The 24,920-nt window shown below is 42.5% G+C and overlaps 3 protein-coding genes across 11 annotated transcripts in view; 1 reads left to right on the forward strand and 2 right to left on the reverse strand.

The window, feature by feature from the left end:
• Positions 1-6,606, forward strand: part of LOC139549383 (glycerophosphodiester phosphodiesterase domain-containing protein 5-like) — a 135,320-nt gene extending 128,714 nt beyond the window's left edge. For 2 of the 5 annotated variants that reach the window (XM_071359837.1, XM_071359838.1), the window contains exons 15-17: positions 500-514; positions 3,284-3,396; positions 4,263-6,606. In XM_071359837.1, coding sequence (XP_071215938.1) covers positions 500-514; positions 3,284-3,396; positions 4,263-4,348 — 214 coding nt within the window. In that variant the 3' untranslated portion in view covers positions 4,349-6,606. Of the gene's footprint in view, positions 1-499; positions 515-3,283; positions 3,397-3,729; positions 3,998-4,262 lie in introns of all 5 variants that reach the window. The other 3 variants (XR_011669875.1, XR_011669876.1, XM_071359839.1) reach the window with 3 other exon arrangements.
• LOC139549384 (heat shock 70 kDa protein 13-like) lies at positions 4,652-12,552 on the reverse strand. The gene is made up of 5 exons (XM_071359841.1): positions 11,750-12,552; positions 11,121-11,461; positions 10,744-10,957; positions 8,601-8,768; positions 4,652-8,348 (listed from the first exon to the last, which is right to left on the reverse strand). Exons 1-5 carry the CDS (start codon positions 11,772-11,774, stop codon positions 7,759-7,761), a joined length of 1,338 nt encoding a protein of 445 aa, XP_071215942.1. The 5' UTR covers positions 11,775-12,552; the 3' UTR covers positions 4,652-7,758.
• A 469-nt stretch (positions 12,553-13,021) lies between these two features.
• Positions 13,022-24,920, reverse strand: part of LOC139549381 (SAM domain-containing protein SAMSN-1-like) — a 39,602-nt gene continuing 27,703 nt past the window's right edge. For 2 of the 5 annotated variants that reach the window (XM_071359833.1, XM_071359832.1), the window contains exons 10-15: positions 21,671-21,880; positions 20,001-20,119; positions 15,757-15,913; positions 15,427-15,639; positions 14,881-15,028; positions 13,022-13,920 (exon numbers count right to left, since the gene is read on the reverse strand). In XM_071359833.1, the coding sequence (XP_071215934.1) occupies positions 13,769-13,920; positions 14,881-15,028; positions 15,427-15,639; positions 15,757-15,913; positions 20,001-20,119; positions 21,671-21,880 (999 nt within the window). In that variant the 3' untranslated portion in view covers positions 13,022-13,768. Of the gene's footprint in view, positions 13,921-14,880; positions 15,029-15,426; positions 15,640-15,756; positions 15,914-20,000; positions 20,120-21,670; positions 21,881-22,586; positions 22,748-24,920 lie in introns of those variants that run through there. The other 3 variants (XM_071359836.1, XM_071359835.1, XM_071359834.1) reach the window with 3 other exon arrangements.

The raw sequence follows: 24,920 nt of genomic DNA on the forward strand, positions 1-24,920 counted from the left end.
ACAGATAACTCTGCATACACACATTACCAGCAAGGCCATTTTCCAGCAAGCGTGTTAAAACACAGGGATGGATGAAACACTAGTTATTTGATAAAGCTCATTTACAATGCCAACACCTTGGCTTTGAGAATCAGCTGGAGAAGTATCTCTCGTCAACCAAACAATGTTTCCCCTTACAGTTGTTTGCACTTTGAAGTAACATTAAACCAGAAAGTATGCTTCCTTGAATCTTCTGAAAGACTATGGGAAGCTGCTAAAAGGAATTTAATCTTCCTTCCTGAGCCATAATGCTGTTGTGGGATGAAGGACAGCAGACCAAGGCCTCCATCCTCTAGTCTTATGTGTGGGTGTGCTATGCTTAGCAAAGTGCTGGCCGCTGCTGGCTTCTAAACTGACTTATTTTAATCTCTCCGCCTTCTCTTCTTCTTTCTTCTTCCTCCTCTCCTCTGCCTGATGTGCATGCTCCTCCTCTTCTCTGCTGCATTTTGGCATCTGGCAGCTATCACATTATCAGGTAACTGGGTCAACTCTGACCCACGATGGTTTCCCTTTTTATCTTTCTTCCTCTATCTCAGTGAAGCCAGTATCTCCATCCTTTATTTCTATATACGTCATCATTTACATCTTAGATCTCTCTCTCTTTCTCACCTGTATCGTTGTTGTATTTCACTGCTGCCACTTCTCGTCCTCCCCGCTAGAGGGGAGTATAAAGTAAATACAAGCGAGCCTACCACTATTGGCCTTTTAGTGGCAGACGGCAATGCTTTCTCCCACACAGCACAAATGCTTGTGTTCACTTTTATCCCGCTTGAGTTTTACTTTTTACATTATCGACCGAATGACAAAGTCTACAAATTCATTCTAGAAATGCATTAGAGGGAAGCGCTCATTTTCATTTATGGTGTTGATTTGGACAAAAGCTCTGCTGGGTTATTTTTAAGTGCATTGATGCATTAGCCAAGACACACTATTGCTAATGTAATCATTTTGATTTACATGCCTCTATTTGGAAATTACCATAATCAAATGGATTAGGGAAGTAAATCTTCTTGCCTCAAATGTTACTCCAGTTGTGATGTTCAAAGCCAGTCACAACCAATGATGTACATAAACTCAGTGGTGTAAATTACTTGAGTAAAAATACTTTCAAGTACTACTTAAGTCGTTTTTCTTAGGTATCTGTACTTCACTTTTACGCCTACATTACTAAAGAAAATAATGTACTTTTTACTCCATACATTTTCTCTGACACACAAAAGTATTTGTTACATTTAGAATGCTTAGTAGGAAATCAAACAATACATACAGTACATCACATACACGTGATAAGCAGATGTTATTGCGAGTGTAGCGAAATGCTTGTCCTTCTAGCCCCGCCAGTGTAGTAATATCTAACAAATTACACAACATATACCCAATACACACACATCTAAGTAGGAATGAATTAAAACTATATACATATGGACGAGCGATAGAGTGGAACAGACTAAGATACAGTAGAATAGTATAGGAAACAGATGTCTTTAATTAGCACAACAGTTTTCAGCTGTGCTAACATAATTGTAAAAGGGTTTTCTAATGATTAATTAGACTTTTTAAATGATCAACTTGGATTAGCTAACACAACGTGCCATTGGAACACAGGAGTGATGGTTGCTGATAATGGGCCTCTGTACGCCTATGTAGATATTCCATAAAACATCCGCTGTTTCCAGCTACAATAGTAATTTACAACATGAACAATGTCTACACTGTATTTCTGATTTAATAAGATTTTTTAATGGACAAAAAATGTGCTTTTCTTTCAAAAACAAGAACATTTCTAAGTGACCCCAAACTTTTGAACGGTAGTGTACATGTGAGATAAGTAATACCAGATATGTAAACATTATTAAAGTGGGCTGTGATTCCTAGTCTATGCCTATAGGTAGCAGCCTCAAATATGTTAGTGATGGTTGTTTAACAGTCTGATGGACTTGAGATCGTTTGTAAATTGGTGTTGGTGTGCCCCTGGCTATCCGTAAAATTGGTGTAAGGAATTTTAAATGATTTTTACTTTTGATACTTAAGTATATTTTAGCAATGACATTTGCTTTTGATACTTTTATTTTATTTTTTTATTTCACCTTTATTTAACCAGGTAGGCTAGTTGAGAACAAGTTCTCAAATACTTAAGTATTTGATTTGAACCAAATACTTTGACTTTTACTCAAGTAGTATTTTACTGGGTGACTTTTACTTTAGTGAATTTCTTTTAAATTAAGTTATCTTAACTTTTACTCAAGTATGACAATTGGGTACTTTTTCCAACACTGTATGAATCCTGGATTGCTGATGCTATGTATTGGCCATTGAGAGGCATTGAAGCCACCGGTCAGCCATATTGGCACTCCCTACTGTATTTCAAATAAATGTGATCATGGACAAAATTACATGTATTTTATTGTAGTGGGTACAATAACATTAGTAATTAAAACAAATTATACTTTAAGAAATGTTTTATTTGTACGTTTAGCTCACATAATATAATGTAAAAGTATGCATTAAGGTGTCTAATAGAATAAATGGGGGGAAACGAATGTACATAAATAAAGGCATTTCTATAGCTTCCCCACCATTGTAGAAACTATTTTGGGAGTGCCAGGATGGAGGCACGGTGGCATCAACACAGCGCCCCCTATCAGTCATCTAGTGTATATATAAATATTAGTCACAGCTAGTCAGTAACTGAAGAATGAGCTTTCAGAGAAGTGGGGATGTCTTTGGCTCAGACTCTATTTGTACGTGTCCTTGTAGATGCATGTGTGCATAAATCATTTGATTCATTCAGTACAGCACCCAACTTCAATATATATCTGTTTACTTGGTGTCATTTTGAGGTCAGCCAATTAGAAGTAAAAGACTTTGAGGCAAAATGGTGCCCAGTGCCCACACTTGGTGACCTAGAGTATCTCCAAGAAAAATGGGCGACGCATTTTGACATGCCGTTATCTCCATATAGAACAGGTCCTTGAGAGCAGAGACAGCAGTATTGTGGTATGACCAGAGGCTCTATATCAGGGCTCTCAACCCTGTTCTTGGAGCGCTACCTTCCTGTAGGTTTTCACTCCAACCCTAGCTGTAACTAACCTGATTCAGCTTATCAACCAGCTAATTATTAGAATCAGGTGCGCTACAATAGGGTTGGAGTGAATACCTACCGGATGGTAGCTCTCCAGGAACAGGGTTCGGAGAGACCTCCTCTATATGATGCCCTGACCCCTGTGTGACCTTTCCTCACCAGATGGAGGTTGAGTGGCATGCACAGCTACAACCCTGAACAGATCATGCTGAGTGCCGCAGTCCGGAGGTCCAGCAGAGACGTCAACATCATGAAGGAGAAACTCATCTTCTCCGGTAAGGAAGGACCCCACAGAGAGGAGAACTGGAATTCCTGTGTCTACTGTATTGTGTGTTGGTGTTTGTTTCTCTGGTTGTGTCCCAGTACTCTGAAATGTCTTCCACTCCTTTTCTCCTGTCCTTATTTATTTACCACTGATCTGATGACATTGGATAGATGAAGTGCATGCCCGGTTGTTTTGGCCAGCCATATTGCTTTCACCTATTAATCAGTGGTCACAGAAAAGGAGACAAGGGAAGGCAGCCATTTTAGGAGTATCTGGGGATGCCAGTATGTGACCCTATCCCAGCATGCATCTCTGAGTGTTTTATGTAATTGCCCTCCCCAAGGTCAACCGCAGTAGCCGTCTCATCCTGTGTGTGTGTGTGACCTGCACTCCTCTCCACCTCACTCTTCATCCTGCCATCTGTCCATCCTCCTCCGGCTGCTGTGACCATTCCTCCGACCATTCCATCCATCCCTCCCTTCCCGCCTCCCTCTGCCTGCCCCGCCCTTCCCCCCGCTCCTCCCCAATCGCCCACAGAGTCCTGCATCATGTATAAGGGCTCCTAGACAGCCCACTGTGACCCACCAGCCTCTCCTGGTGGGTGGTGAAAGGTAAGTCTAACGGGGATGCTGATATGAGTCTTCAATGACCATCAGTCAGTCCAAACCACTCTAAAATCACACTAGTAGGTCTTAGAAGATACATGGTGACATACAGAGCAAAGGAAGCTAAGGGATTTCTCTGGTGTGGTTTGGATATGCAGTGATATTGTTTTTGATGTTCTGTGTATTCAATGTGCATTGATGTGGTCTGTGTTATATCAGTGAAATACCCTCTGAACACCTACTGATGTCCCTTCACTCTTCTGCCTCCCAGAGGTTAGCAATGGTGTGGGCAGTGCTGAGGACCTGTACATGGAGAATGGCTTTGACTACTACAACAACGAAGGCATCTCCCATTGACTCTCACTCTCCTAATGTGAATCTACTGAAAGACACCTGACTCTACTAGCATGTGGAAACTGAGTAAATTAAGACTTCCAAGTGACTTGTGATTGGCTTGTCTGTTCTGATTACTCTTGTTTTACTCAGTGCATCCAGATTGTTCCTCTGAACTACTGATTGATTGACAGGCTGCTGTATTGCTGAAGAAGCCCAGGCAAGCACCACCCATTGCTTTGTACATTCTGTAAATAGGTTTGTTTTTGCTTGTTAAATACAAATGTGGGACTAAAAGCACTTTTTATTGATGAACCAATTGATTTGTCAGATCTGTGGCCTCTTCTCACCTCTAGGTCATTTTTTTTTTTACAATTTGTTTGTCAGAAAAGGGCATTTATTTGAAAATATATTGGTCCATTATATATCGTTTTTCACTCAAACCTCTTTGATTGAATGGGCTCATGGGCCGGATCTGGCCCACGGACCGTAGTTTGCCCACCCCTGCTCTGGAGGCCCCTCCAGTTACCAATGCTTGTTTATTATTAAGAACCTATTTGTTTGTTTTTAAACTGTTATTTACTTGCAGTCACTTTATAGCACAGCCAATTCTTAGTTATTTAGAGGATTTTACTACTTGTGCAGCATTGCTCCTATTTCTTGCCACGTTTGGGCGCTATTCAAATTTTTAGGAACAAAAACAACACGAACAAGCTGTTTACAGAGGTTCCTGCCTTCTTCGACTAAGTGAAATATTTACACGATGTAAGATAATGATTTGAACAGCATTTCCTTCATCCATGCATGTGACATACAATATCAAGTGACTTGTGGAGCTGTGCTGTCTCGGGCAGGGCTTGTGTTCAGGCAGAACTGATGTGTGTTTTTGTGATGTTTTCGGTTCATTGTGAATGTTTTGATTTTTAAAGGATGTGAACAGTATATTATGGCAGTAGAGATTTCACCACCTATCCCAAGTATGCAGTTCTACATGGAATGTGTGCATATTACAAACGTTTTATATGCTATGGCTGTCTGAGGATTATATTGGAAATGTGATGCATAATAATAGCAATAGTGTTGAGAAGTTTATGAAAGTCAAGTCATTTAAATATTTTGCAGACCAACTTCTCAATGGCATTTGAACAGCAAATTGCATCACATAGTGACATTAAAGGGTATATTTTATGTCGTGATGAAGTGGGGTGTGTTATATTAACTGTGAAAATAAAGCTCTAGGCTGTTGAAGCGACAACGCTGAGTATCAGAATAGTTCACACAGGGTCAAGGAACGGATTGACTTGTGTTCATTTACTCCTTTGGTATTTGTGTGCCTCAGAAGTCAACATTAAAATGCTTCTGATACCAAAGTGATCCTTTTATTGTGATTTTTCTAGATGGAAGATAACTGTAACACCATTTAGGTTGGTGTTACTGTTGACTGTGTAGATTTAGCTCATGTCAACCATATTCCTACTGTATGTGAACGCTTGATGTACAGTGCCTTCAAAGTATTCACACCCCTTGACTTTTTCCACATTTTGTGTTAGACTGAATTTAAAATTGATTGGCCTACAGATAATACCCCATAATGTTAGTGGAATTATGTTTTTATTAAAAATGAAAAGCTGGAATGTCTTGAGTCAATATGTATTTAACCCCTTTGATATGGCAAGTCTAAATAAGTTCAGGAGTAAAAAGTCACATATGTTGCATAGACTCAATCCAAGTGTGCAAAGCTCTTACACTTACCCAGAAAGACTAATCTTGCTACCAAAGGTGATTCTAACAAGTATTGACTCGGGGGTGAACACTTAGGTATTTTCAAACATTTCTAAAAACGTTCACTTTGTCATGGGTAGTGTGTGAAGAAACAAATCCATTTTGAATTCCGGCTGTTATACAAAATGTGGAATATGAATACTTTCTGAATGTACTGTATGTTCTATGCAGTAGCCCATGCCAGTAACTAACCATTGTGGATCTCTAACATACTGATGTTTTTCCATCAATTGTACAGTTACACGGCAAGATGTTACCACATTGCTGAAGAAGCTAGTGAGTGACAATGGTAAAAGTAATTTTCAGTTGATATGTGCTGGGAACATTATCACAAATGTCCTTTTATTTTTTTCTTCCACCTATACTAAAAAGTCAGTATCATGGAATGCAGACAGCAAGATGCATGTTGTTATTTTCTCTTACAGAAATGGCAATCTCTGTTTGGTCCTGAACTGTGTTTAAATGGATTTGTATGTATATTAAAGCTGGCTTTAATTTTGTTCGCTGCTCTAGAAAATCCAATGGTATTTACGTAATTCAGGATTTATTTAAAGCAGCATGTAGTACAAGCAGATATCTAAGGGAGCCATTTGGAGGGGTGATTTGAAGAAGCAAAACTTGCAGTACAAAAATATCTTCATCTACATACTCCGTTGAAATGGAATGGTCCAGATAAATTCCTATAGCATATCGCTAGAGAACTGTGCAGTATCTGAGGCACGTTCAACAAGATATGCATGCAAACTGTTTACCTTGTTGAACAAACCTCTAAAAGGTATATTATTTAAATGTGTCCACTGTATCAGTCTTGACTTGACTAGTATTTTGGAATGTACATTCTATACATGAGAATGTCAACAAACATGTTCTCTAATTCCAGGGGCTGTAACAGCCTCAACCATTACTGTCCACCTGCAGTCTTGTGAGACACGGTAACACTTCAAACAGGCACCATAAGCCTAGTCTTGTGTTTTTATGGCACTTACTTACACATATAGAAATACGTCAGCCAGTGATTCTTAATTCAATTGCACCAGAATGATGAGCATGTCCCTTATTTAGAACATCTGTTAACCCATACAAAACTGAGCATAGGCTATTGTTTGAATGTAAAGCTAGTAACGATGTGTGCAAAAAGTTTTGGTCCTAAACTAATAGCATTATGCCTTCGTCAATAGGACTGGTGGTTCTTCATATCAGGTGACTTAAAAGCACAAAGCCTAATAGTGCAGCTCTCTGAAAAGGCACAAGCACGTTGTCATCCACTGAAAAACATAACACCATGTACAGTACCCCCCCCCCTCACAGTACAAACACTATAAATAAATAAATAGCTGAAGGTGTCTTGGCTGGTCACAGTTCTCTAGAAATAAAGGTTGTTCCCTGAGTTGAACACCATTTTCAATCTACTACAGTTGGTCTAATAAGTTGGGTTGACAGTAAAAAAGTGATGGTGTAATTTGAGTTTCTCTGTGAGAACATATTCCAGTAGCTATTATTACAGCTGAAGAACATATTTTAACCTCATAATACTATTGCACACCTTGTGAAGATGGAGAAGCACAATTAACAGTTAGAATGCAGACCATCCTTTAATATGGCAAGTATCTGTTTGGTGGCATCCTTAAGTCCCTTGCTACCTCTCGACTAGATCAATTGAAGATGGTCTTGCGGAGGTGTCTGTTGGGAATCTCTATAGCGCTGACCTGTAGAGGCCAGGAGCCGCCCATGATGCCAGCCTGGATGGCCACCCCAGTCACCACTGCCAAGTCTGGGTCCACTGAGGTGTTGGGCTCCTTCCCAAAGTACTCACTGATCAGCTTCCTGATCCTAGGGATGCGGGTGGAGCCTCCCACCAGAACTATCTCATCCACCTCCTCCTTCCCCAGGTGGCCCTCGGCCAGCACTGTCTCTACAGGCGCCAGAATCTTCTGGAAGAGGTCGGCATTCAACTCTTCAAACAGCTCACGGGTGATGACTGCTTGGAAGATGACTGGGATTGGGTCCTTGGTGGGCCCCTGTGGTGGTTGCTTGGGGTCTCCTTGGGGCTCCAGGTGCAGGGGTACCCTGAGGTCGGCGCTGGGCTGCAGGGTGAGGTTGAGCTTGGCTGCCTCCACAGCCTGGCGGAGATGGTGGATGTCCTCTTTGAGGGTGGGGGGAACGCCGTACTGCTGGCGGACCCTCTCCATGGTGTACTGGAGCAGCCTCTGGCTGAAGTCCTGTCCCCCCAGCTTGTTGTTACCTAGGAAACGAAGACAACAGCAAGGATCATTCTCTGAGCCCAAGAATACTATCTGTTAGTGTTGTATTGGGTTTGATTCCATTTCAGGTCATGTACTGTATGATTATAATTAGTTGTGCTAATCTTTAACTACAATATGGGAAATGTTCCACTTGTAATGTATGCCCAATTTAAAACCAGAAGATATATGAAAATGACCAACTAAACCATGCGTATCTACAACATAAGGAGTTGAGAGTAAATTAGTCTTACCTGCCATGGCTCTGGTGAGGAACATGCCCCCCTGTTTGTTGAGCAGAGAGACGTCCAGTGTTCCTCCTCCCAGGTCTACCACCAGCACGTTGAACACGTCCACCTTGTGTAACCCATACGCCATCGCTGCAGCTGTGGGCTCGTTGATCACACGCAGGATGTCCAGTCCTGAGTGGTGTAAACAGAACAATCAGATGTTAGTTATAGTGGGTAGTGTAGATTTGGTCAAAGCCCTTAGGAATCTTAATGACTTTGGATTAGGTGTCCAATATTCTGCATCAGTGCATTCGTAAAGTATTCAGACCCCTTCACTTTTTCCACATTTTATTACTTTACAGCCTTATTCTAAAATTGATTAAATAGTTTTTTCCCTCTCAATCTACACACAGACCATAATGACAAAGCAAAAACTGGTTCAGAAATGCAAATGTATTAAAAATAAAATTGAAATATCACATTTACATAAGTATTCAGACACTTTATTGAAGCACCTTTTGGCAGCGATTACAACCTGGAGTCTTCTTGGGTATGACGCTACAAGCTTGGCACACCTGTATTTGGGGAGTTTCTTCCATTCTTCTCTGCAGATCCTCTCAAGCTCTGTCAGGTTGGATGGGGAGCGTCGCTGCACAGCTATTTTCAAGTCTCTCCAGAGATGTTAGATCGGGTTCAAGTCCAGGCTCTGGCTGGGCCACTCAAGGACATCCAGAGACTTGTCCCGATGCCACTCCTGCGTTGTCTTGGCTGTGTGTTTAGGGACATTGTGCTGTTGGAAGGTGAACCTATGCCCCAGTCTGAGGTCCTGAGTGCTCTGGAGCAGGTTTTCATCAAGGATCTCTCTACTTTGCTCCGTTCATCTTTCCCTCGATCCTGACTAGTCTCCCAGTCCCTGCTGCTAAAAAACATCCCCACAGCATGATGCTGCCACCACCATGCTTCACCGTAGGGATGGTACCAGGTTTCCTCCAGATGTGACGCTTGGCATTCAGGCCAAATAGTTCAAGCTTGGTTTCATCAGACAAGAGAATATTGTTCCTCATGGTCAGAGTCCTTCAGGTGCCTTTTGGCAAATTCCAAGCGGGCTGTCATGTGCCTTTTACTGAGAAGTAGCTTCCGTTTGGCCACTCTACCATAAAGGCCTGATTGGTGGAGTGCTGCAGAGATGGTTGTCCTTCTGGTAGGTTCTCCCATCTTCACAGAGTAACTCTGTAGCTCTGTCAGAGTGATCATCAGTTTCTTGGTCACCTCCCTGACCAAGGCCCTTCTCCCTCGATTGCTCAGTTTGGCCGGGCGGCCAGCTCTAGGAAGAGTCTTGGTGGTTCCAAACTTCTTCCATTTAAGAATGATGGAGGCCACTGTGTTCTTGGGGACCATCAATGCTGCAGAAATCTTTTGGTACCCTTCTCCAGATCTGTGCCTCAACACAATCCTGTCTCGGTGATCTACGGACAATTCCTTCAACCTCATGGCTTGGTTTTTGCTCTGACATGCACTGTCAACTGTGGGACAGGTGTCCAATCAATTGAATTTACCACAGGTGGACTCCAATGAAGTTGTAGAAACAGCTCATTATGGGGTAGTGTGTAGATTGATGAGGAAAAGTTATATTTAATCAATTTTAGAATAAGCCTGTAACGTAACAAAATGTGGAAAAAGTCAAGGGGTCTGAATACAGTAACACAGTTATTTTAGAACAAACACCTAATTATATCAGGGATTGACATTAAAGTCTAATGCAGTTGCACATCCGAAAATGTAAATTAGCTATTTACAAGCAGAAGTTACATATTACCCGCCTTTCACCTACCCATAGGAGAGGAATCAGAAAGATCAGTAATTGAATTATTTGTATTTTGGTTATCACTAAAAACAAAAACAAAATTATCAGAGCAAGCTCAGCTCGCCATAAATTATCTATCTTTCACTTACACAATGTGGATGAACCAGAGCAGGCTCAACTTGCGCTCAGTTTTACTTGCCCCAGGCAATAGGTCAACCCTTAATGTCAATCCCTGTATGATAGACTGTTTCTAAATGAGACTACACTAAACAGCTATACAGTGTAAGTAATTCCTGTAGCAGTGTTTACACATCAAATCAGATATTGTATGACTGTTGATACAGTATTGCCAGATAGACTGACCGGCCAGGTTGGCAGCCCTGATGGTGTAGTTCCTCTGTCTCTCATCAAACTCAGCAGGGACAGAGATAACAGCCCTCTGAATGTGGACACCCAGGTGACGCTCCGCCATCTTCCTCATCTTCAGCAGCAGCCGAGAACCAATGAACTCGGGAGTAACTGTGAACGTCTGATTGGTGGTGACAAAGAACTCTGCACTGCCATTGTTGTTTATCACCTGAAAGAAAGGTGTTACAAATGAAAGTCAGCAGTCATTGATATAGCATATTTATACACCTGTAATCACACATAGCTTATGTAGCCAAATGCTGATGATGTATTAATTAATTTTCACTGTGGTGTATTGACTGTCAAAGTAACTACAGGAGTATGTACTGTACCTTGAATGGATAACGAGCACTTTCCTGCTCAAGGAGCTCTTGTTCGAATATTTTTCCAATAAACCGCTTGGCATCATAGATGGTGTTTTCAGGATTGCTGTCGGCCAGATCCTGACCCTCGTGACCGGCGAGGACTTCGGTAGATGTGAACGACACCGCACTAGGGATGCTCTTCCGCCCCTCCTCATCCCCTATCACCTCCACATCCCCGGTACCCGGGTGGAATACTCCTACGGAGCAGAAAGTGGTCCCCAGATCTAGGCCGATCACTTTGGGTTTCGGTGGAGGCAGATACTGCTGACCCAGATAGCCAGCCAGAAATAAAGCCAGAATGACCGATCCTGCGACACGGAAGATAAAGAAATGACGTGGGTTTAGCGATAGATGTTGACTACGTAGCTAACTAACAACTGGTACCGATAGCCTACATATTTACATATTAATTCAGCGTTGACAGTTCTGACACTTCGTTTACCTTTCCAGCTAACTTGACTACTGTGAATTAGGTAGCAACTAGCCAGCTGTTACCACCGGTAATTTGTCAGCCCACTTGCTACTTACTGTTAGCTAGCTAAACAGCTGGTTAGTTACACAACAACAAGCACACGTTACGGTTAAATCTTACTTACCGATCATAGACATTTCCCCAGCCATTGTCAAGTATTGATCACCACCGAACTGAAACGTAGTAAAACTAAATCTAGGCTAATCGCCTCATCAGTTTCAGAATGGATGAATGTTGTCACTAGTTACCACAGCCACTAAGCCATAAACCCCGCCTATATCTACAATTTATCTTCTTCAAATACAATTTAAAACTTAACCCTTAAATACACTGCTAACCTTATGACTAACCATATCATTTTACGATAGCCAATTGTGACTTTGTGACTGTAGTAATTTGGGAAACCCCTCTTGACCTGTTCTACGTTCAGAATAATGTGGTTGATCCACAGAACTACACGTCACCATTATAGGGTGCGTTCGTAAATTTACTCTGGAGTGCCAGAGGACATTGTCCGCTCTGAATTTACGAACGGACAATCTGACAACGCTCTGAATTTAAAAACACGCAGACCGTTGTCAGATTGTCCTTTCGTAAATTCAGAGCGTTTCGCTCTCAGAGAGCACTAGACGCTCTGGCCGAGGAGTAGCGTTGATCCGAGCGTTCCGACCTCACAACGGCAGTGAAGCACCCAAGCTAACTGGCTAAAGTTAGCTAGCATGCTAGCTACTTCCTGGCATAAATGAGAGAACACCTCACTCTGACCATTTTCTCGCCCTTTCTCGCGCTGGTTATGCTGTGTTCATGTTATTCGGAGCGTTGGTGACTAACTGTGCTGATGGCAACAATTTAATTACGCCTTTTTGCCGAGGTTTACTGACACCGGCCATACTCAACGAGTGTTGAGCGTTCGTAAATGAATCAGTTATTTTGAGCGAATTTACGAACTCACCCATAATGTGGTCTAAAGCTTCTGGGTAACGTAGTCCAATCCATGCGTTATCGTTTATATATACACAGTATGAGATAGCAAAGCAACAACGTTTCCCATGAACACTAGTCGTATATCACGTTCAAATGAGTGTGTTCAGTGTCGTAACATTTTGAGGCATTTATAAGTGTATGTATGTCCCTTAAGGTCCTTGTGTAATTGTAATGTGATATTGTACCCCCTAGCTCGATTGTCCATTGTATATAATCTATATATACTTGTGTTCCCTCATGTACTTTCTGTATTGATTTGTTTATAATAAAAATAAAATAAATAAAAACATTTTGAGGCATGCAACATATAGCAATATTGTACAACTGCAACACCTTTTCTGTGCACATTTTGCTTAAAAATATATTATACATTCAATGCAGTACAAATTAACGGATTAGTTAGACAGATGACTCTTGATGCATAAATACTTTATTAATTATTAATGTGTGACATATTGCACTTATTGAGTTCTACAAGTATGTACTTTTCACAGGAGGTTGGTGGCAACTTAATTGGGGAGGACGGCTCGTGGTAAGGGCTGGAGCGGAAAAATTAGAACGGTATCAAATACACCAAACATATGTTTGTGTTTGATGCCCTTCCATTCGATCGTTTCAGCCATTATTATGATCCGTCCTCCCCTCAGCAGCCTCCACTGGTACTGTACATTTTGTTGAACCAGGATTGTTCAAAAATATATTTAAAAACCCCCGGGCACGCACACACACATGTTTGTTTTACTATCCTTGTTGGGACAAAATATAATTTGTCAGGGGTGTCATTCCATGGAGGGCCTAGTGTCTGCAGGTTTGAGTTGTTTTCCTTTCAATTAAGCCATAAACTACCAGGTGTGGGGAGTTCCTTTCTAATTTGTGACCTTAATTCATCAATCAAGTACAAGGGAGGAGTGAGAACCCGCAGCTATTCGGCCCTCCGTGGAATGAGTTTGACACCTGTGCTTCATGTGAATGAATAGGTTAGATAAAAAGGTGCATAAATGAAGGCTTTTAAGGAGGAACAAATTCATTGGTTGTAAGAAAAATTGGCTACATTTAATTAATTAAATCCCATCTTGTTAAATCAAATACAGACAAGACAAACATGGTGAGCCATCGTAATTTACATGTCAAAACTTGTTAGTTAGGATAGTCTGGCCTATCAGCGTGTGACTGGTTGGCTCTCTGTGTCCTCTTTGCTGTTTTCAGAGCACTCTGATAGAATAAAGCAGCCTGAGTCTCTTGGACAGTCGCTCTTCTCCACCTTCAAACTGTGTGATGAAGAGGGCTCCTCACTCTCCCTCACATCATCGCCTGCGAACACAAGAACAAAGCAGTCTGGTTGGTTGGATCCTCAGACCCAGACAGACACCTGCGGGTTGCCAGGTTAACTGCCCCAATCCAAGTCAATTTAAATTAATTCGGGTTGCCATTCTCAAACCATCCAAATGGAATTAAGCTTGATTTAATGACTAGATTCATCCCTGGCTGGTAATCTTTGCCAGGGCTAGCCAACATCCAGTCATGATATCTGGTTCAGCCAGGGTGGCAGTGCCATCTGTTTGGTCCGAAACTATCCCACAGTCACGATATCTGGTTCAGCCAGGGTGGCAGTGCCATCTGTTTGGTCCGAAACTATCCCACAGTCACGATATCTGGTTCAGCCAGGATGGCAGTGCCATCTGTTTGGTCCGAAAGTATCCCACAGTCACGATATCTGGTTCAGCCAGGGTGGCAGTGCTATCTGTTTGGTCCGAAACTATCCCACAGTCACGATATCTGGTTCAGCCAGGGTGGCAGTGCCATCTGTTTGGTCCGAAATAAGCCCAAACACACATTTATGACCTTAATTTAGACCAACATCAATGGTGTTATGTGGGGACACAAACATAAATAACCTTTATGCTAATTGAACGCATCCCGTTTTGTAAGCAGCTGACAGAAACTGTCTACTATTGCTCATTTCCTAATCTGGATTAGAGACCAATCTTTGTTTCATTTTACGTTTCAGAGCCTTGCAGTGTTTTATAGAGGAAGACATTTTGCCTCTTTAAGCAGTTTCTCTCTGACTGGTGCCAACTCAGCAGGATGAGCAATTCTAAAATAACCGCAGCGATAAGCATCTGCTTATTATAACATACAAAGATCAAGATGTTACTTCCTGAGTGTAGTGCTGCGCAGCATAAAATGTCTGTGGTACAATTGGCTATTCCCTTTGCCCCAATATAAATACAGTAGGGCTAGGCTACAATAGAAATTGGTTTTGCTACTCACTCTCTGTATATCTGCAGTCGACAGCAGCCAGCAGCCTGCCTCTGTGTTCTGGATTCATCACGTTCAGCTCTATAAGGTGTTTCTCCTGCAGGTGCCTCAGGTCCTCTACTGTCTGGTAGCCATTCAGAAGCAGTGCAGATGCATACTCCTTGAATAAACAAGATACAGTTCCACTGTCAATCTCATCTACCTTTCATAATCTTATACTAATCTGTTCACCTTTGAGTCCTTTAGGTTATGTTAATGCATATTAAAAATGTTTGTTGTGTAATTGAGACAACACTGATTGGTTACTGTAAAGAGGAAAGAACAAAATGTGTCGGTATTTGGAAGTCATTTTAACAGGGTCAGAGCTTGACCATGGCTAGAAGCTATCCAGCTTTTGTCAAATTAACATCATTTTAGCTAACCATAACCCTTTTCCTTACCTTAACCCAATTATTCTAACCTGCTAGGTTAATTCTCCTAACCTGCTACGAAAAGTCAAATCTGAAGTTAATTTGACAATAGATGGATCCCTTCTAGCCATGCCATCCAAGCACTCACCTCTAGATGTAGCCGCTCCAGTAGTTCCAATAGTGTCTTTGGTCGTGGTCTCTTGCTCATCCTCTGAGGCCTGATCTTTGGTGCCTCCTCCTCTCTTTCTTTCTCCATGAGCATGTCAACGTAGATGAACTTGAAGTTGCCTACTTTGTTGTTCAGAATCCCCGTCCATATGCCCATGGGAGGTTTACTGATGATGCTGATAATGTCTCCAACCTGGGAAGAGATATCAATATATTGGACTCATACATATAGATCATGAAACAGCTCTTACAAACAGCTTTCATGGCATTTCACAATACACCCATTCTGGAAGCATTATCTTCTGTCTACCTTGAGTTTGAGGGAGTCAGTGTCATATGGGCTGGGAACAAAGTCTGTGTGGACCCGTGCTCTACCACAGAAGTGTCCATTGTAGGAGCCGTCCTCTTCTAGTCTCAGACTGTCTCTGGTACTGGAACCATCTGAGACGCTGGCCAAACCACCTGAGCCAACAGGGGACAATACATCAAAATATGATTACACTGCACAGATTTACCCCTGGACCAAGAATAGGTTGTGTGTGTATCCTTGTGTTGGAGGGAAGGTTACAAGCCTATCCTAATATTGTAATATGATGGTAATAATAAAATAAAATCAAATGTTATTTGTCACATGCACCGAATACAACAGTTGTAGGCCTTACAGTGAAATGCTTACTTACGAGCCCCTAACCAACAATGCAGTAAAAAAAAAAGAAATAAAAGTAACAATTAAAGAGCAGCAGTAAAATAACAATAGCAAGACTATATACAGGGGGATACCGATACAGAGTCAATGTGCGGGGGCACCGGTTAGTCAAGGTAATTGAGGTAATATGTACATATAGGTAGAGTTATTAAAATGACAATGCAAATAGTCAGGGTAGCCATTTGATTAGATGTTCAGGAGTCTTATGGCTTGGGGGTAGAAGCTGTTTAGAAGCTTCTTGGACCTAGACTTGGCGCTCTGGTACCGCTTGCCGTGCGGTAGCAGAGAGAACAGTCTATGACTAGGGTGGCTGGAGTCTAACAATTGTTAGGGCCTTCCTCTGACACCGCCTGGTATAGATGTCCTGGATGGCAGGAAGCTTTTCCCCAGTGATGTACTGGGCCATACGCACTACCCTCTGTGGTGCCTTGCGGTCGGAGGCCGAGCAGTTGCCATACCAGGCAGTGATGCAACCAGTCAGGATGCTCTCGATGGTGCAGCTGTAGAACCTTTTGAGGATCTGAGGACCCATGCCAAATATTTTCAGTCTCCTGAGGGGGAATAGGTTTTGTCGTGCCCTCTTCACAACTGTCTTGGTGTGCTTGGACCATGTTAGTTTGTTGGTGATGTGGACACCAAGGATTTCGAAGCTCAACCTGCTCCACTACAGCCCGTAGATGAGAATGGAGGCATGTTCAATCCTCTTTTTCCTGTAGTTCACAATCATCTCTTTTGTCTTGATCACGTTGAGGGAGAGGTTGTGGTCCTGGCACCACAGGGCCAGGTTTCTGACCTCCTCACTATAGGCTGTCTCGTCATTGTCAGTGATCAGGCCTACTGTTGTGTCATCGGCAAACTTAATGATGGTGTTCGAATCGTGCCTTGCCGTGCATTCATGAGTGAACACGGAGTGCAAGAGGGGACTGCACATGGAGTGGCAGTGTAGCCTAGTGGTTAGAGCGTTGAACTAGTAACCGAAAGGTTGCAAGTTCAAATCCCCGAGCTGACAAGGTACAAATCTGTTGTTCTGCTCCTGAACAGGCAGTTAACCAACTGTTCCTATGCCGTCATTGAAAATAAGAATTTGTTCTTAACTGACTAGCCTAGTTAAATAAAGGTAAAAAATGCAGCCCTGTGTTGAGGATCAGTGTGGCGGATGCGTTGCTACCTTCCCTTCCCACCTGGGGGCAGCCTGTCAGGAAGTCCAGGATCCAGTTGCAGTGTTTAGTCCCAGGGTCCTGAGCTTTGAGGGCACTATGGTGTTGAAAGCTGAGCTGTAGTCAATGAATAGCATTCTCACATAGGTGTTCCTTTTGTCCAGGTGGGAAAGGGCAGTGTGGAGTGCAATAGAGATTGCATCATCTGTGGACCTGTTAGGGTGGTATGGAAATTGGAGTGGGTCTAGGGTTTCTGGGATAATGGCGTTGATGTGAGCCATGACCAGCCTTTCAAAGCACTTTATGGCTACAGATGTGAGTGCTACAGGTCTGTAGTCATTTAGGCAGGTTACCTTAGTGTTCTTGGGCACAGGGACTATGGCTGTCTGCTTAAAACATGTTGGTATTACAGACTTGGACAGGGAGAGGTTGAAAATGTCAGTGAAGACACTTGCCAGTAGGTCAGCGCATGCTCGCAGTACACATCCTGGTAATCCATCTGGCCCTGCGGCCTTGTGAATGTTGACCTGTTTAAAGGTCTTACTTACATCGGCTGCAGAGAGCGTGATCACAGTCTTCTGGAACAGCTGATGCTCTCATGCATGTTTCAGTGTTGCTTGCCTCGAAGCGAGCATAGAAGTAGTTTAGCTCGTCTGGTAGGCTCGTGTCACTGGGCAGCTCTCGGCTGTGCTTCCCTTTATATTCTGTAATGGTTTGCAAGCCGTGCCACATCCGACATGCGTCAGAGCCGGTGTAGTACGATTCGATCTTAGTCCTGTATTGACACTTGCCTGTTTGATGGTTCGTCGGCGGGCATTGCGGGATTTCTTATAAACTTCCGGGTTAGAGCCCCGCTCCTTGGTACGTGGCAGCACTAGCCTTTAGCTCAGTGCGGATGTTGCCTGTAATCCATGGCTTCTGGTTGGGGTATGTATCTACGGTCACTGTGGGGATGACGTCATCGATGCACTTATTGATGAAGTCAATGACTGATGTGATGTACTCCTCAATGCCATCGGAGGAATCCCGGAACATTTTCCAGTTTGTGCTAGCAAAACAGTCCTGTAGCTTAGCATCTGCTTCATCTGACCACTTTATCATTCATTGAGTCACTGGTGCTCCTGTTATAATTTTGGCTTGTAAGCAGGAATCAGGAGGATAGAATTATGGTTATATTTGCCTAATGCAAGGCGAGGGAGAGCTTTGTATGCGTCTCTGTGTGTGGAGTAAAGTTGGTCTAGAGTTTTTTTCCCCTCTGGTTGCACATTTAACATGCTGATAGAAATTTGGTAAGACCGATTTAAGTTTTCCTGCGTTAAAGTCCTCGGCCACTAGGAGCGCCGACTCTGGGTGAGCGTTTTCCTATTTGCTTATGGCGGAATACAGCTCATTGAGTGCGGTCTTAGTGCCAGCATCAGTTTGTGGTGGTATGTAGACAGCCACAAAAAATACAGATGAAAACTATTTAGATAGATAGTGTGGTCTACAGCTTATCATGAGATACTCTACCTCAGGTAAAATCTTTACTCCACTTCCTTAGACTTCCTTAGATATCTTGCACCAGCTGTTGTTTACAAAAATACATAGTCCGCCACCCCTTGTCTTACCAGATGCCGCTGTTCTATCCTGCCGATACAGTATATAACCAGCCAGTTGTATGTTGATAATGTCATCATTCAGCCACGACTCTAATAATATATTACAGTTTTGAATGTCCCGTTGGTAGTTTAATCTTTCGTAGGTCATTGATTTTATTTTCCAAAGATTGCACGTTTGCAGGCAGAATGGAAGGCAGTGGGGGTTTATTCGATCGCCTACGAATTCTCAGAAGACAGTCCGCCCTCCGGCCCATTTTCTCTGCCTTCTCTTCATGCAAATGACAGGGATCTGGGCTTGTTCCCGGGAAAGTAGTATGTCATTCACGTTGGGCTCGTCGGACTCGTTAAAGGAAAAAAAGGATTCTGCCAATTCGTGTTGAGTAATCGCAATTCTGATGTCCAGAAGTTCTTTTCGGTCATAAGAGAGCAGCAACATTATGTACAAAATACAAAATAAGTAAAAAAATAAGTTACAAACAACGCAAAAAAAACAACGCGAAGAAACAACGCAAAGAAACATTTGGATAGGAACCCGTAAAACGTCATCCTTCTTCTCCGGGGCCATCTTAATAATATGGTCATACAATGGTAAAATAAAACTCATGAAAACACATGACATTAGCTTATCCTTAATTTACAAACGTGTAACTTCATTTACAGACTTGTATGAGGAGAGACATGACTTTCTGTTGACATCCCTGTGGAGATGTCACGACTTCCGCCGAAGTCGGCTCCTCTCCTTGTCAATCGCCGAACGCCGCCCGAACATCACCGGCTTTCTAGCCATCGCCGCTCCATTTTTCATTTATCCATTTGTCTTGTCTTGTTCCATACACACCTGGTTTGCATTTCCCCAATCAATTTACATGTATTTAACCCTCTGTATCCCATCATGTCTTTGTGTGTAATTGTTTATTGTTACGTGGTTTGTTCAGGCGCATTACTGTTGTTATTCGCCTTAGTTTTGGCACTTATATGTTTTTTTTTTGTGCTGTCTATTTTGGAACGGAAATAAAGTGTGCCTGTTTGCTACACTCTGCTCTCCTGCACATGACTTCGCCTCCGCTACACACGCATAACAGGAGAAGACTTACTGGAGGAGCTCTGTCCGCTGTAGAGGCTCTCCAGAGAGTTGCTGGTCTCTTCAGAGCCTTTCTCAACAGGAAGACTGCTCTCTGTTTCCTCCTCTAGGTCTCTGTCAGTGTCCTCACCCTGCATGGGGAAATACAAGATGGACAAGCCACTATGTGAGTCAGCTAAATCATCTCAGGGTCGATTCCTTTGCTATATAAATAACAGTGCCATTTATATAAGGAAGGAAGTGTCATTAGGTTAACAATTCAACATAGCCACTTACAAATACTGACCAGGTTGTTGGATACTATTTTGTCACTTAGACCTAATTTCAACACAAATTGAGTATTGCTTGGCCAGACTTATACTACATGACCAGAAGTATTTGGACACCTGCTCGTCGAACATCTCATTCCAAAATCATGGCATTAATATGGAGTTGGTCCCCCTTTTGCTGCTATAACAGCTTACCACTGTTCTGGGAAGGCTTTCCAATAGATGTTGGAACATTGCTGCAGGGACTTACTTCCCTTTAGCCACAAGCGCATTAGTGAGGTCGGGTACTGATGTTGGGCGATTAGCCCTGGCTCGCAGTCGGCATTCCAATTCATCCCAAAAGGTGTTAGATGAGGTTGAGGTCAGGCCTCTGTGCAGTTCAGTCAAGTTCTTCAACACCAATCTTGACAAACCATTTCTGTATGGACCTTGCTTTGTGGGGACAGTGGGGACAAGGGGACATTGTCATGCTGAAACAGCAAAGAGCCTTCCCAAACTGTTGACACAAAGTTTGAAGCACAGAAAAAAGAAAAAAAAAGAGCCCCAGACCATTATTCCTCCTCCACTAAACTTTATAGGTGGCACTATGCATTGGGGCAGGTAGCGTTCTCCTGGCATCCACCAAACCCAGATTCATCCATTGGACTGCCAGATGGTGAAGCGTGATTCATCACTCCAGAGAACAAGTTTCCACTACTCCAATGGTGGCGAGCTTTACACCACTCCAGCCGAAGCTTGGCATTGCGCATGGTGATCTTAGGCTTGTGTGCGGCTGCTTGGCCATGAAGCTTCCAACTAACAGTTATTGTGCTGACGTTGCTTCCAGATGCAGTTTGGAACTTGGTAGTGAGTGTTGCACCCGAGGACAGACAATTTTTGCGCATTACGTGCTTCAGCATTCGCCGGTCCCGTTCTTTGAGTTTGTGTGGCATACCACTTCGCGGCTGAGCCGTTGTTGCTCCTAGAAGTTTCCACTTCACAATAACAGCACTTACAGTTGACCAGGGCAGCTCTAGCAGGGCAGAAATTTGAAGAACTGACTTGTTGGAAAGGTCGCATCCTGTGTCGGTGCCACATTGAAAGTCACTGAGCTCTTCAGTCAGGCCATTGTTTGTTTATGGAGATTGCATGGCTGTGTGCTCGATTTTATACACCTGTCAGCAATGTGTGTGGTTGAAATTGCCGTATCCACTAATTTGAAGGGGTGTCCACATACTTTTGTATATATAGCGTATTTTACAAGAGTTTTCTTATGACATAGGTAGACGTCACAATGTTGCATTTGAGGATGTGGGTTATAACCAGTCAGATGGAAAATATACAATATTTTAAGAGCCTCTAGATGTGTTGATACACTATGCAAATATAAGCACTGTGTAGGATGAGAAAGAGGCAGTCTGTAGTGTGACTCACAGCTTCCTCAGAGAAGGTTTTGAAGTGCTTCTTGCCCATCTTCCTGCGCATGGTTAGAGAGATGGCCTTCATCTTCTTCCCCAGGCTGCCTTGTTTGGTCTGATCAGAACTCTCACATCCAGACTCCTCTGTCACTTTTGTTACATTTTCCTCTAGTCTGGCTGGTGATGGTTGTCTGATGCCGTCAAATCGCCCAAAACTGGTGGAGCGCTGCATGGAGAGATCACAGATGACAGATTGAATATGTGTTTGCCACAGTGGCAGCAGGAGTCAGGACTCAATCTGGAACATTATGCAATACATGTTGCACCCCCATCCCACCCAATCACTATGGGTTTTTGATGATTTCCTTTCCTTTTACGTTTCATATTATGCCTATGAGGGAACAATTCAATGGTAATGAATTATGTTATCCTACTCCCTTGATTTACAGTAATACTGTGCCATTGTCTTGAGCAATGTGTCTTGAGCCTAGAAGTCTGGCACGTGAGGCTACTTGAACTCAATCCCATTTGCACTATGCTTGTATCTCTATCATGATGTGCTTGTGAGGTACAGTTAATAGATTTTCTAATTTTTCATAAACCTAAAAGTATTTAATGAATAATTCCAGTAAACCCCTATTAAATACCAGGACCACACACTGCAGCAATCTAGGGAACCTTTTGAGTAATTTGACGGACCCTCCCCCTCCTCACAACTTTGACCATATATCTGCTGCACTTCCACACAGATGACCAATGTCTTCTTTCTACTGATCATCAGTCAAAGACATTGCTTCTTCTTTTAGTTAGAATCACATTTTAGTGCTAACTATTGTGGGTAGTTAGCACTAAAGAGTTTTCAATTCTACACAAATAGTTATCAATTCAATGTATTTAAACATGCTACTTAGAAATAATGTGTTTCCACCTACCTTTGGTTTACTGGGCTTTGGTTTGTCTGAAACATTTGAGGCTGCCCTCTGTAGCATTTTGTGTTGATGTTGTTTGGTTTTAGAGTTCAGTCTAATGTAATCTTAAAGAAGCCTATCTGGACTCTGACCAACTCTGATGGTAGTTAAGTGTTAACTGCACTAAACTAACCCAGAACGAATGCTTGGCTTCCTCAAAATGACAGGATGTGACTGATGAGGCAATCAACATTCTTTCTATTACCACGGTATCCGTTTCAGAAGGGGAAAAAACACATTCTGCTAGATGAGCACTTTGCAGTCACCCTCTAAAAACATTTACATTTCTAGGAACACTGTGATGAAGGTGACATAATTTTAGAACCTAGTTACCATTTGTGGTTGGGCTACATTTGCTGCATGACTCACACCTGGCATAGGCTATACAGTGCCTTCAGAAAGTATTCATACCCCTTGACTTATTCCACATTTTTTTGTGTTACAGCCTGAATTCAAAATGTTATAAATATATATTTTTCTCACCAATCTACACACAATACCCCACAATGACAAAGTAAAAAAAATAAGGAGATTTTTGCTAATTTATTGAAAATTAAATACAGAAATATCTAATTTACATAAGTATTCACACCCCTGAGTCAATACATTTTAGAATCACCTTTGGCAGTGATTACAGCTGTGACTATTTCTGGGTAAATCTTTAATAGCTTTGCACACCTGGATTATACAATATATGGACATTATAATTTTTTTAATTCTTCAAGCTCTGTCAAGTTGGTTGTTGATCATTGCTAGACAGCCTTGCATTAGATGTTAAAGCCGATGTAAGTCAAAACTCTAACTAGGCCACTCAGGAACATTCTTGGTAAGCAATCACAGTGTGTATTTGACCTTGTGGTTTAGGTTACTGTCCTGCTGAAATTATGCCGATTAAAAGCTACCCATAACATGAATACCATGCTTGAAAATATGAAGAGTGGTACTCGTGTTGGATTTGCCCCAAACATAACACTTTGTATTAAGGACATGAAGTTCATTACTTTGCCACATGTTTTGCAGTTTTACTTTCGTGCCTTATTGCAAACAGGATGCATGCATTGGAATATTTGTATTCTTTACTGGCTTCCTTTCTTTCACTCTATCATTTAGGTTAGTATTGTGGAGTAACTATAATGTTGTTGAGCCATCCTCAGTTTTCTCCTATTACAGCCATTGTTTTAAAGTCACCATTGGCTTCATGGTAAAATCCATGAGCTGTTTCCTTCCTCTCCGGCAACTGAGTTAGGAAGGACACCTGTATCCTTGTAGTGACTGGGTGTATTGATACACCATCCAAAGTGTAATGAATAACTTCATTATGCTCAAAGGGATATTCAATGTCTGCTTTTTTTTATTTGTACCCATCTACCAATAGGTGCTCTTCTTTGCAAGGCATTGGAAAACCTGTGTTTGAAATTCACTGCTCGACTGGTGACTTTACAAATAATTGTAAACTCAGCAAAAAAAGAAATGTCCTCTCACTGTCAACTGCGTTTATTTTCAGCAAACTTAACATGTGTAAATATTTGTATGAACATAAGATTCAACAACTGAACAAGTACCACAGACATGTGACTAACAGAAATGGAATAATGTGTCCCTGAACAAAGGGGGGATCAAAATCAAAATAACAGTCAGTATTATCTGGTGTGGCCACCAGATGCATTAAGTACTGCAGTGTATCTCCTCCTCATGGACTGCACCAGACTTGCCAGTTCTTGCTGTGAGATGTTACCCCACTCTTCCACCAAGGCACCTGCAAGTTCCCGGACATTTCTGGGGGGAATGGCACCAGCCCTCACCCTCCGATCCAACAGGTCCCAGACGTGCTCAATGGGATTGAGATCCGGGCTCTTCACTGGCCATGGCAGAACGCTGACATTACTGTCTTGCAGGAAATCATGCACAGAATGAGCAGTATGGCTGGTGGCATTGTCATGCTGGAGGGTCATGTCAGGATGTGCCTCCAGGAAGGGTACCACATGAGGGAGGAGGATGTCTTCCCTGTAACGCACAGCGTTGAGATTGCCTGCAATGACAACAAGCTCAGTCCGATGATGCTGTGACACACCGCCCCAGACCATGACGGACCCTCCACCTCCAAATTGATCCTGCTCCAGAGTACAGGCCTCGGTGTAACGCTTATTCCTTCGACGATAAACGTGAATCCGACCATCATCTCTGGTGAGACAAAACCACGACTCGTCAGTGAAGAGCACTTTTTGCCAGTCCTGACTGGTCCAGCGACGGTGGGTTTGTGCCCATAGGCGACGTTGTTGCCGGTGATGTCTGGTGAGG

This window comes from Salvelinus alpinus, chromosome 22 (assembly GCF_045679555.1).
Source record: "Salvelinus alpinus chromosome 22, SLU_Salpinus.1, whole genome shotgun sequence".
NCBI lineage: Eukaryota > Metazoa > Chordata > Actinopteri > Salmoniformes > Salmonidae > Salvelinus > Salvelinus alpinus.